This window comes from Ascidia mentula, chromosome 4, assembly GCF_947561715.1.
Source record: "Ascidia mentula chromosome 4, kaAscMent1.1, whole genome shotgun sequence".
NCBI classification, from domain to species: Eukaryota; Metazoa; Chordata; class Ascidiacea; order Phlebobranchia; family Ascidiidae; genus Ascidia; species Ascidia mentula.
In genome coordinates this window covers 15,784,236-15,796,543 of record NC_138569.1, presented here as the reverse complement: position 1 = coordinate 15,796,543, position 12,308 = coordinate 15,784,236, and the positions used below count along the sequence as shown (strand labels likewise).

The following is a 12,308-nucleotide window of genomic DNA, read 5'->3' as shown; positions in this document are numbered from 1 at the left end:
AGTTTTTTGCCTTTTGCCCCAAATAGCTTTCTTTGCATTTCCTCTCTCAGGATCAGTTCACCACAACTTAGTAAATTACCACAGGGGCTCTCTTTGTTTCCATGAAGAGAAAACGCAGTATGGAGAGTGCGACAATGACCTCGTTTAACATTTTGTCATAATTCGGCTAAAACAGACCGCGAACAAACAGGATGTGTGGGTAATTATAGGTTTTCGCTCATCAGAGCACTTCAAGTCTATGTCCTGTCTCAGCGGAACTTAGCCATTTTTAACAAATACTCCAGAATAGTCTTTGTGTGCAAGTATAACTTTAACTATCACAAATGATTAACAAACCGGTTGGGTAACTGAATCTTGAATATTGTTATGTACAGTGGGCCTTATCTTTTCTAGTATTAAGACGGATTGATCTAATGATAACACGAGCTTTCGCGAATTTCTCCTCGCTTTAAATAATGGAATTATTGTGAAATGTGATCATTTTTACCAATAGAAAACTTTGCAACCAATACAGTACAGTACCGCTGAAACGTTTGAGTGAACACTCATCCCTAAACCCTAAACTTCCTTTTAGTAAGGATGTAACCATTTCCACTTAGTGACAAACGACCTTATTCGAAGGAAGACATGGGACTTTCCGACCGCTAGGTTTTCAGTTCAGCGTATACAGTAGGTGTTATAGCAATGCATTTATAGCTAACTGGACAACCACGTCAACACTTGATGATCCGGAACGGATATTGCGAAGGAAAAATAACCTCTATAGGATGTCACGAGGCGCCCACGGTTAGAAAAGAACCGCGTCGTGAATTCCGACATGCGGTTGTATGCGGGATCTTTCTGCGGCGTCTGCAGCTGGTCTCACATGGTGTGAACTCGGTGCGCAAAGTGTTTCAGTTTTTTTTTGGCAAACTTGCTCAGCGTTTTTGAGTTATTTGAAATATGAAAATGCCCGTAAGACGTATTTTGCTTCCAACGATCGTCGGAAAATTACTTTAATTAGGTTTGTTTGTTCCGATTTTGGCGAATATTGCATTTTTCTGCCAGAGGCTTTAGCTTTAGCATGTTAATTTATATGCTTTTGCAACAAAATTATCTTTCTTGACAGAAAATGAAATTCGTGTTTATTTCAGTAACGTACGAAAAAAATAAAAGGGGACAAATAAAAAGAGACAACGTTTGAATATCTGACAACCACTCGACAAAGAATGGAAATGAGCATTTAGAGCTACAAACAATTCCTCGACGTCGCTAGCTCCCATACGGCAAAAACATCACAAAAGTTCCAAAAATAAAACTGAAAAAAATAAATAACCCAATTGTACGGTATCATTAGTCATTGATAAACTTTTCTGTCAAACGCAAAATAAAACGCAGAACATGAAAATGGAATGCAAAGGTTTTCAAGCGTTTAATGTAGAGTTCAAATGCAAAAAATAAACTGTAAACGTTTGGGTTGTATTCAACATCACGCCTTTGATTTGACCGATATCTGGTTCTTAAGTTCCATGTGAACGAACTGATGATTCGCATACTTTGTCACAGGCTTTGTACGTTTGCAACGCCGGTAAGCGAACAGAGCTGCTGCGACTATGATGGCGAAACCAAAAACGCCGATGCAAGCGGCAATAACGTTCGTTTGTGTCGTCAGATTTTTCTTCACTTCCACCTGTGACTCAACCAGGTCAAAAGTTGCGTTGGAACGTTCACTGTACGTCCTCGATCTGGATGTGGAAACTGTTACAACGTATCGACCAAAGTCTTTTTCCTTTACGTTTCTGCAAATCAAATGACAGGTTACTATCTGCTAGTATCAAACACCAACCATACCCATTATATAGTCTTTAACCATTTACGTCAGACAGTCTTTTCATTATGCCCAAGCACACATTCAGGAAATCGTTTGTTGGGTAAACCTTTACTAGCAGCCTGTTTAGATTGACTACGTACAAGTGTAATCAATTTACTCAAATGTGACACTGAAGTTGCTGTCAACCATATTTTTGGCTAATTACGCGAGCGTCTTCCTTCAGTGTAAACTCTAAAGCAGTGGCTCCCCACCCCTCGAAATGTGCGGCACAGTTTGTCATGGGAGCTTTAGGTAAATTTTAGATATGATTTCAGAATGATTTTTATGAATCGGTCCGTGGTTTTAAACCACTGGCCTTAAGCTTATAATGCAGTCAGCAATCTTAACACCGCCGTCAAATAATGTCGACTTACTCAAAGTCTATTGACATCTTCAAACGCAGGTTTGTAGGATCCCGTTCCACTCCTTGGGGAATGTGATGAAAACAAGGCAGTTTGGAGAGCGTCCTGCAAAACAGATGGGTTAGTAGTTAGTTCTAAAGGAGTTAATTTGACTCAAAAACTTACGCGTTGCATGTCACGTTGTCATCAAAATGTCGCGTTTTCCCAGCCATATTCTTCAAGCAAACCAAGGACATACTTTTGTTTGTTCCAATCTATAAAAAAGATTCAAATCGGGGTTAAAAACGTCCAAACTATCCAATATCATGCAGACAGTCTAACAAGTTAAATATAGAATTACCTTGCTCCATTTAACTGTTAGGGTTATAGGAGAGATGTCCGAGTACCCAAAGTCACCATTGCATTCCACTGAGACGTAAGATCCGAGATTACCATGGACAATCTTCTTCGTGCACTTCACCAAAGGACGACTTGCCTGGGCTTGTTCTACAGGGTAAAATATATTAGTCTACTAATAAACGTGACTACCATTGTTAGACACGTATTTACCAAAATAATAGGTGTAGTTAACTCTATATGTATACATTATGATGCCAACAACAAAAATCAACCCAAACTTACGTTTGACGCAAAGGGGATAGTGAATGACGTAATGAGTTTGTCCATTGTGGGTCACAGCGCAAGTGTAGACACCTGGGTGTTCGTATGTCAATCGATCAATCTTAAGCTGATGAAGAAAGCAAAAGTTGTAAATTCACGCCGGTTATAATGCATGCCTGCACAGTTATTCCTAGTCACAAACCTGCGGCCTAGTGCTTCCTGGCATCCGTCGATAACTACCTTCGCTAACCGCAGAGCAGTTTCGCAACCACGTTACATTGAATTGATTGTTGTAAGTGCCATCAAGAACTCCATGCTGATATTCGCCTGACAAAGTTTGTGCACATGATTATTATATAATGTTGACGTAAAAATAGTATAATTTGAAATGTCAGTAGAACACTTTAGAAGGAAATTGTTGTCCAAATTTTTGTGACGCAATAGCAATGTGAATACGTCATTATACATTGTCCTAGTTACCAAGTCGTGTTATTGGAAGCATAATGAAGCAACAGATCCAAAATTGTTTACCTGTGCAACCCAATCTCATTACACCCCCGATGTTTGTTTTGTGCATGCGCTTGTTGCTGGACTGAGCAATCGCCTGTTCGCAAGTTTGTTGTGGCAGCTCAGTCATCTTTACTTCGATTGGCTGCACCCAACAATTTGACGAATACTGTAAAACAACATAACAAAATTTCAACGATGTTCAAATTACCGAAACAGAGAAAATTTTTATAGCTGGAAACGTTCCATTTAAAATACTTTAACACTTACCTTTGCCACCACCAAAAATCTCCGGGGTGTTAATTCGTTGGCATCAGGCACATTAAGACTTGCCGAATTTAAATCGCCGATAGTTCCAGCATGATGATACAGAAGTTTCCCAGTGTCGTTCTGCCATATCTTGCACTGTAGAGAGCATATGTCAAATGGTAATTGCGACACAAGAACTCGACGTTTTTATCCTAGTTTGACAAAGATAACTTAGTTTCATATGGTGCAACTTAATTGCATAACTTATTTTACCTCTGCAGGAATGTCTGGGGTGTAATAATCCTCATATTCATAATCTTCTTCACCAGCGTAGTACAGGTCTGACTCAAGCACTTGGCATCCGACCGTAAACGGCCAGTTTTTATACGCGTTTAGCACCATGGTTGGATTTGCGGTACAGGCTGCCAGGGATTGTTCCATTTCTGTCAACATAGGGTAATTAACACTCAAATGTTGATGCTTGACAAGTGTAAACTAGTTTGGAGAAGGAACGTACAAATGATCCTCAAAGCGCATTTTTTTGACCTGAAAAGTTTTCTTCTCAGTATACGGGCCGGGCGCTTGACCGGGTATAGCCTTTACCCCGCCGTGCACATTTTGTTTTAATGCTGTGTTTACCTGATGGTTCTTTTTCTAGCGCCACAGTAACTTCGCCTTGTGCCACATTTTCGCCGAACTGATTCGTCAACATCAATTTGTAAGTTCCGCCATCATTTCTTGTCACGTTCCTGTACATGAAAAGACAACTGATGTTTTTGAAATCCAACCACGAGTATCAAATTTTGCTGACAACGTCGATAATTTACTCCAACAACAAAAAATAAACCGTCACTGGAGCATAAACCTACGTGATCAAAAGACTTATTCGCCGTTGCTCCAGCGGCGCAAATCCTCTTTCCAATGACTTGTTCGCGACGCAGGTATCCAAGGCGACACTGTACAAACAAAAACAAGATGAACGCCGCTTTAGCGTTGCGAAAATTTCCGCAATATTGCCGCTGGGCTATTTGTAGTGTTTTGGGCATTCGATAGTTAGCGACAATTCTTGCTCGATGCGCGTATTGGCAGCGTGTTACAAAGGAAATTGACTTAGTTTAACTTCATGTTTGCCTATCTCGTATCAAGAATTATTTTGACCGAATATACACATGTATGCGCAGTTGCATAAGTAGGCTGAAACTCGTCTTTGAGTTTAGTGATATTGACATATGCTATTTGCAGCTATTTTACATGAACAATTGATGATCATGGCTATACCACCTATAACAGTTGCAAAATCACTTTCAAGGTTCGCAATTGATATTTCCTGCAGTGAAAAGGCCATTACCTTCGACAAGATGACTCCTCTTGGCCGCCAGATGCTAAATTGAAATATCCACAACTGTCCGACAAATTCCCACCCGTCTGTAATGCATGAAAAACATGTGGTTAAAAAAATCCAAGTTCAAATTTGTTTTTACAGTGATTCCCCGCCTCTAAACTTACTTTGCTCCAGCTTCCATACAGGGAAGAAATGTTGATTTTGTCATATGTCAAAGTGCAGACCACTGTCAGGGGTCTTCCGACTTCTGCCCTCAAGGCGGTCTTGTTGCATGCAAGATAAGGCGCGTCCAATTCATCTGCAAACATTTTGCAAGATAATTTATGGTAAAATATGGGAAGTGTGAGAACCACAAGTGTTCTGCCCCCAGGCCCTGGTTCACATGCAAGTTAACCTTGACATGAACTGGGATGGGGAAATTCAATTCCGTGTGACGCCTTTATACCCACTTCCGTTCCTTCGTATCTCTATCAAGCCAGTTCTTTACCGTAAACAAACAAACAAACATACATAAATTAAAGCATTGAACTCGCGTAAGAGCATTCAGTACGATAAGACAATTGCATGTTGTTGAGTGGATATCGAACAACTTGATTCGATCCCTGAACCTCCGTGACACCCGTGCGACAATTCAGGTTATTTGCTGTAAATCCACGTCGATGAGTCGGCACTTTTCTCCAGGTTTTATTTGAAATAGTTGCGTATTATGATTTTTTGATAAAGTCAGACTGGCCCTGCGGCAAGAGCAAGTAGTTGTGATTATTATACCGCTCTCAGTGTGTCTAACCACCAACTGTTCCTTCAAATAGCGCAGTCTGGCATTTTACGATAATAGAATTTCGCCCCAAAATTTCCCTCCTTCCATAGAACGCTCCCTGTTGCCCTCTCGATCATGCGCACAACAACCGTCAATGCCTTTGCGGGAATCAACGAACAGATTTTTCGCAGTGGAAGGATACTCGCACGTCATCGGCACGCAAAACATGTGACGCCTCAGCTAGCCGTGACCGCCATATTATTACCTCCCAAACGGGATCGCGGTACTTTTTCCGATTAACTTGACAAGTCACGCATTCGCTGATTCACCGAATTTGATGTCCCGTTGAAAATTACGCGTGATTGGATGAAAAGATTTTGCCCACATCACACGTGGCAGGGCCTTTTCCGAAATGAATTAATACTTGGTAATGGATGTGGTGTCGATAATATCTCTCTGTGTAACTTCTGAAGGCCCTCATTGCGAATGTTGTAAAGTCATTTGTCGATTTCACGGCCTATAATGCGTCTGCAATTTCGGTTCAGCATACGGTTGGTAAATAGGCGTGAAGATCAAGATGCAGTAAAAACGCATGCAGTTAACGCTGTATAGTCTATATTACAGTGTGCTTTTGAAATATTCGCGTAATTACCACGCGATTGTTATTACAGCAAAGCAGCTTCGAAAGAAACCCACCTTTACCACAAACTTTGTATTTTCCCACGTATGTCGTCGTTCCGTTATATGTCAGAGCACAAACGTAGTGATTTTCGAAAACTTTGACCTGTGAAAAGATTTGATTTGTTGAAGCCCATTTGAATTCCATCCAGGTCATATGCAAATATTTGCTCGGGTAATTACTTCGCTAATCACTGAGGGGGTGGACGTTGTGGAGTTGTTCAAGATTTCCACCGAGCAATTTCGAAACCACGATGCTTTTATCTGGAAGGTCGTTTCCCGTTTGTTTGACGAACCTGTGATCACAGTTTTTTCTCAAAACAAAAGTATCTGGCAAAACTTGTTTTTTGGTGGCTGAAGAAAGCTTGTAGTTCTTCAGGAAAATGTAACGTCAGAAGAATACATACATTTAAACAAGGACATATATTTTGATTTTACCGGTTCAACGATGATATGCATCTGTATTTATTAATATGTCGGACTTTTTAGTTAGACACAGTTTACGCAGAACATTTCAAAAGCAATACGTGAAAACAGTAAATTACATACCAAAGCACATCGGTTCCAACGACGGATAGAGCAGAGGTTTTTCACCACTTAGGACACTACTGCAACTTTGCGTATCAACCTGTGTCTTCTCAACAATCATCCGCCGTTTCCAGCAACGCGAACCAATCTGAAGAATATAAATCTATTCATTGAATGTCTGAGAAAAAAAAAACTTCAATAAAAACTTGATGCCAAGTTAAATACCTTGGTAATGGTAAGAAGGGTTTTTGTTGTTACGTCCAGACCACTGGTCGACAACAAATGCGCTGACGTTGATGTCGTTTCCGATACGTTGAGCAGCAGATTGCCTTTTGTTATGTCGTATACAAGACACCCAATCTTGTAAAAAATATGTTGGAGCGTTACTAACTACGGAAAGTGATTACAGCACAATTTACGGTTTTATTTGCCGATAGGAATTATGCAGTAAAAGATAAAATTGCAATGTACCTAAAGGCAAATTACACAAGAAAAAAAAAGTCATTTGTTGTAATAATCTTGTTTTTTCTCTGATGTAGGCTACATATTTTGTATTCAATTAGGCATTGTCTGTTTCTTATACAACTTGTAGAAAAAATCAGATACCAGGTCTTTGTTGTCCATAAAACTGTTTGGAGATTCTAATACTTTATCAAAGAGTTCTATATGTTTGTAAAGGTTTTTAATTTGGTGCGGAGAAAGAGCAATGTTACCTTATTTCTTCCATTCGTTCCTGAGAGTCCGTTGGGTTTGCGTTGCTCAGGTATGTTGCATGGCACAAACAGAGGCCAACCAGCAATTGCTTGTATCTTCATTGATGGAAGGGTTACACAACTTTCTGAAACTAAATAAATTTTCCTTCTTAAAAAACCAACATTTTTGTGCGAAATGACAATTCATGATTAGTATTTTGGTCAGTATTAGTATTTTTTAAATCTAACTGTATACCGAGACTTCTATTTAAGTATCGGACATGGGAATGTAAAGATGGCTGTTCTATACTAACCTGCTAAATGATTTTTTAACAAATAAACAGAAGATGAGATTAACATTTGTTCAATGGTTTGTATTTCCAAATTGTACAACCCGAAATCTTCAGCTGTGAGGTTTCTAAAAACACACATTTCGTTGAAACAATTGATTTTCTTTAAAATAGCGCTAAAACGTGCGCAAACGTTAATATGTTTTTATCAAACGCTTACCTGAAATTTAATCGGGCTACAATGAAAGTCAAATTTTTTACATCTGTCGTGGCATTTTTGACTTGGTTATCACAACAAAGGGCACTGGAGGACCTGGAAAATAACAATAAACATAAACAATTTTATATGTTTCTTTATATTATATGGAAAATATTCGCCAATACAAATTTTGAGTGTCAAGTATAACCAACCATTTATACGATGAGGTGCTTATTTTGTGGTGTTAAATAGCTAAATAGCACAACAACGAAAAATACTTTAAATGTCATTACACTTTTAAGAACTAAGATCTAGTTGGTTCATAATCTTATTGTTGGAACGCGAAATTGGCAAATTCCTATGCTTTCTATATTTGGCTTGTTGAGTGCATTTTGCTTGTTTTCGCATGAAAAACCGCATGAAAATATTCGCATGAAAAACCGGTCTAGGTCGTTACCCACTCGTTGCAAGACGTGCTGATGGTCTCAGTTGGACCGTTCTGAAGATTCGGAGGGCCATTGGTGCATTTCGTAATCGGCAAATTGCTGCTTGACGAAATCTGCGGTAAACGCACTATTCTGATGAAGCTCGTCAACCAAATTTTGTTGTATCATTGTACGCGCGAACTGTCTAATTGCATACTACCGCCAAAAATTATCATAGTTTTCCCAAAATAAACCTGGCAAAGACATCTGGTGCTTAGTGAGCCGTGATTACCCGGTTCAAACCTAAACATTAGGATCCAGTAGTTGTATCGTGCCAAGAAAAATATCGTTCGAGAATGTTCCATTTATTTCATAATTTGGTTATAAGTTCACAACTGGTTTAATTAAAATTTTTAGATGATCGGTGTACCTTTGTCCATTTCATAATCGGTAACCGTGATATTTGTTGTTCGATGTGGATGGTGCATTGCAAAAAGGCATCACCTCCAACGAGAGCATTAACAACTTTATTTTCGCAGGCAATTCGGGTAGTTGTGGTTGAGTCTTTTTCAGCATCTGCAAAAATCCAACAACTTTATTTTCACTTTGGTATGATTATCAGTTGTAGCAAGAGTACCTACGCCATTCAGCTTGTGAGCGGTCGAGTAATCTTATTCAATAGGGGTGTGTCAGCGCGCGTTAAATCGATCGGCAAAAATACCCGACCACTCGCCGTTTCGTTGGCAACGAGTGTTAAAAAAGCTTGGTTCGTAAGCCACCGGTTTGTGTGGCAATTAAACCCAAAGTGGAACTTCTTTAAAAACGGAACACGCGTTGCTGAAGTGGTGGAAATGCCCGCCATTATGCGGCGAAGACGCTTTATGTTGTCTCAAGTAGAAAATTCTAGTAACGGAAAGTCGGTTACAGCGGTATGCGCGCGATGCTATATAGAGAAGGAATTCGATTTTGCGGTGTATTCGCAGCATAAGAAACAACATACCGGGTAACAACACACGCTGTCCCCGTAAACTACCATGCATTTTGGTTTATTATACTTGCGCATTTATGCAGTAAAATTGTACCGACATGACCTCATGTTACCAAATAAAACATTTACAGCTGTTCTTGAACGACAAATTTTCAATAGCGTTTTAACACGAAACCAACTTTAGGAACACTATTTACGGATTTTCTCGTAATTTTGATAATAAAACTAGACCGACCGCGCCATTTTTAACTGATGATGGCATAAGCTCTTGACGAAACGTTTTAAATAAATAAAACATGTCAATGTTTTTAACAGTATGAGGCAGTCTCTTTGTTCTCAAACCAACTTTGTTTGTTCACATTCACCAAATCATCGGCAACTACTTAAGGAATCTGTATTATACCCTCGATATGAAGATGGTGCCTCGAAACGAAATGCGTCGCTCCGTTTATCGTCACTGCACACGAATACATGCCGGTGTTTTGCATCGACACGTTTGCGATGGACAACTGCAAGAGCACAAATTTGTTCAAATCATAAATAGCAAAACCATGGGAATTAAAAAGAGCACTGCAAAGTAATTTAACTTACGTATGCACCATCAGCTTGTGATAAATCGTTCGCAATTCTGGAGCAATTGTGAAACCAGGTAACGTTTACTTGGTGATAGCCGACTAGTGTCCCTTTTGGAACTGAAATGCAAAACGAATTTAAGCTGGTGGTGACATAAGGTGAACTCAAACAAGTCAGGTAACCCCTTGCATTATTAAACAGAACGTTTTGAGAGTTATGTAAGCTCTGCAATTCGATAAGGCGTAAGTCAACAAGGTTAATCGTCCATTTTAAGGAGGTCGTTTCCAGTGCTGCGAAAATTATCAACTTATACGGTATTAGAAATTCCCTTCATCAACTGGAGAAATCATTACTTGGGCAATTATTTCTCAACAAATTATAACAACGTAACCTCAAATTGACGTACAGAAAAAAAAATGTGGAATAGATTCCAATTGTTTTACGATTATTTACAAACACAAAGCGAATACAACCCCTGCTTACTTCGACATTCCAAAATTGCTGAGCTGGCTTTGGACGCCGTAACTGAAATCGTCTGATTCGCGTTCACTGCGTTGACGCAACTGGCCGGAAACAAATTCCGCACAACTTTCACTTCAAACCTCATGAAGTTGCATTTTCCCGTATTGTCCTGGGCGTAAATAACATTTTAACCCATTTTATTTCTGTTTTTTTTTGTCTTAAAATGTTATGCAAATATTTTCTTACCGTGACTTTCATGGATATGTTAACATCTTGGTGAAGATTTTTGTATCCGAGAGTCGCCTTTTGTACGTGGTCGCGAGGATTCTGTGCCCTCATCAAAACTTCACCGGTCTCTGTGTTCGACAGGACGCACTGAAATTGGGATGGATTGGTTTAATTTGCGTGATTCATAGCTGCCGAAAACAATTAGGCTGATGAGCACAAAGCGTTTTGCTTTCGCGCTTGCTCTCCGCATTAATTTTGACGCGAATGATCATGTTTATGATGAAATGGCAGTTAGAATGGCCCGAATTTATTGTTTTGTCCAACTCAATTAAAATGTAGTGTTATATGTATACCTCAACTAAATAGAAACCCCAGGTAAAATGCTTTCTCTTAATTGCTTTAGCGTTTTTTTGGAGTATTAATTACTACACATCTCTCTGTGGACATAACACAAACATATCCATCCAATAAAATATGCAGAGCATGACTTGGATTTAATTAAATCAACGCGTGAAAACTTCCACTAAACAGGGAAATGTTGTAGGGAACGACTCGACCTGCCTATGTAATTTTGGCCTTATAAAATCTAAAATTGGTTGCAAAACAACTCAGCATCAGCCACGACCATCGGTTATTCCCCTTCACTATTTTTAGGGCAGACGTGTTTGCGGTGTAGGCCGGCGTGGCTGCACCAATATTTGGCGTAAGGTTGCTTCAGCCGTTTGAACCGCAGACAATAATCGTGTGTTGACAACCCGTCACTGCACCACTTCGCAAACTATTAGCTTTCCGCATACGCACGTCATGCTTGCCAAATAGGACTTATGTTGTCCGGTGCGTGACGAGTGCAGAAATAATTACCTGAGTTACGGCACGTTCGTAGTAAAAAGGCGGCAGTCCGCATCGAATCGCAAAAGGCCATCCTCGTTGCACCCGGATCACCTCCCGTTTGAGCACCCGGCAACTTCTGTTTCCTGGGTTTTGCAAACCTTGTAAAACCAAAACAAGTCATTAAAATTTTTTTCTTCTCGTGGTTGTCAAAACATGGATAATATTGTTTGCGTAAACGTAGAAACGTCTCACGCTCCAAAAATAGGAAATAAATTCAGTGAGCTAACCGTTCTTGCATGAAGTTTGTCACTAATCAACACACATGTTTCAAGTAAAAAATAAAATAAAAATATGAAATAATTTTTCGGTTGCAGTTAAAAATCAGCAGTGTTTGTTCGAGTGGACTCACCATGGTTTAATAATGTAGGTTCGTCTGACGCCGCAAATGACGAAATGGCAAAAAGAATTAAAAGTGAAACGTACACTATCGACATGACGAGCAAATTTTATTCCCAAGGGCACAGAGAAAAAAACTCCCGCACATATGACCTTTAACAAGAATTGTAAACGAATTTAATCGATCTGCGATCTGCCAAGAATTTTTGTTTGCAGCAGTCCGTCCGATTCTGCATGGTGTCATTTTTCACCAATCTAAACCCTCTGGTCTTTTTATTAAAATTATTTAGTTCTGTTTCTCAGTTTTTATTAACATACTATCTTGAAGAAAAGGTCAGTTAATTATTGTCGT

At 39.5% G+C, this 12,308-nt stretch overlaps 1 protein-coding gene across 1 annotated transcript; it reads right to left on the bottom strand.

Annotated features, from left to right (window-relative positions):
- Positions 1–1,142: 1,142 nt before the first annotated feature.
- LOC145898813 (uncharacterized) lies at positions 1,143–12,103 on the bottom strand. The gene is made up of 28 exons (XM_082987439.1): positions 11,970–12,103; positions 11,591–11,718; positions 10,748–10,876; positions 10,523–10,670; positions 10,058–10,158; positions 9,870–9,975; positions 8,909–9,054; positions 8,515–8,612; positions 8,075–8,167; positions 7,879–7,982; positions 7,586–7,716; positions 7,098–7,232; positions 6,894–7,020; positions 6,528–6,640; positions 6,363–6,450; positions 5,074–5,207; positions 4,916–4,992; positions 4,437–4,523; positions 4,207–4,316; positions 3,841–4,010; positions 3,589–3,723; positions 3,343–3,487; positions 3,014–3,138; positions 2,833–2,938; positions 2,552–2,697; positions 2,377–2,465; positions 2,224–2,316; positions 1,143–1,778 (listed from the first exon to the last, which is right to left on the bottom strand). Exons 1-28 carry the CDS (start codon positions 12,052–12,054, stop codon positions 1,469–1,471), a joined length of 3,459 nt encoding a protein of 1,152 aa, XP_082843565.1. The 5' UTR covers positions 12,055–12,103; the 3' UTR covers positions 1,143–1,468.
- Positions 12,104–12,308: the final 205 nt, after the last annotated feature.

Bases quoted from the DNA above. Each gene is read 5' to 3' on its own strand.
- LOC145898813 (XM_082987439.1), bottom strand. From the start codon at position 12,054: ATGTCGATAGTGTACGTTTCACTTTTAATTCTTTTTGCCATTTCGTCA. The intron at 9,976-10,057 runs GTAAGTTAAATT...GTGCTCTTGCAG, and splicing joins CACAAGCTGATGGTGCATAC to TTGTCCATCGCAAACGTGTC. The intron at 3,724-3,840 runs GTAAAATAAGTT...TGCTCTCTACAG, and splicing joins CCCCAGACATTCCTGCAGAG to TGCAAGATATGGCAGAACGA.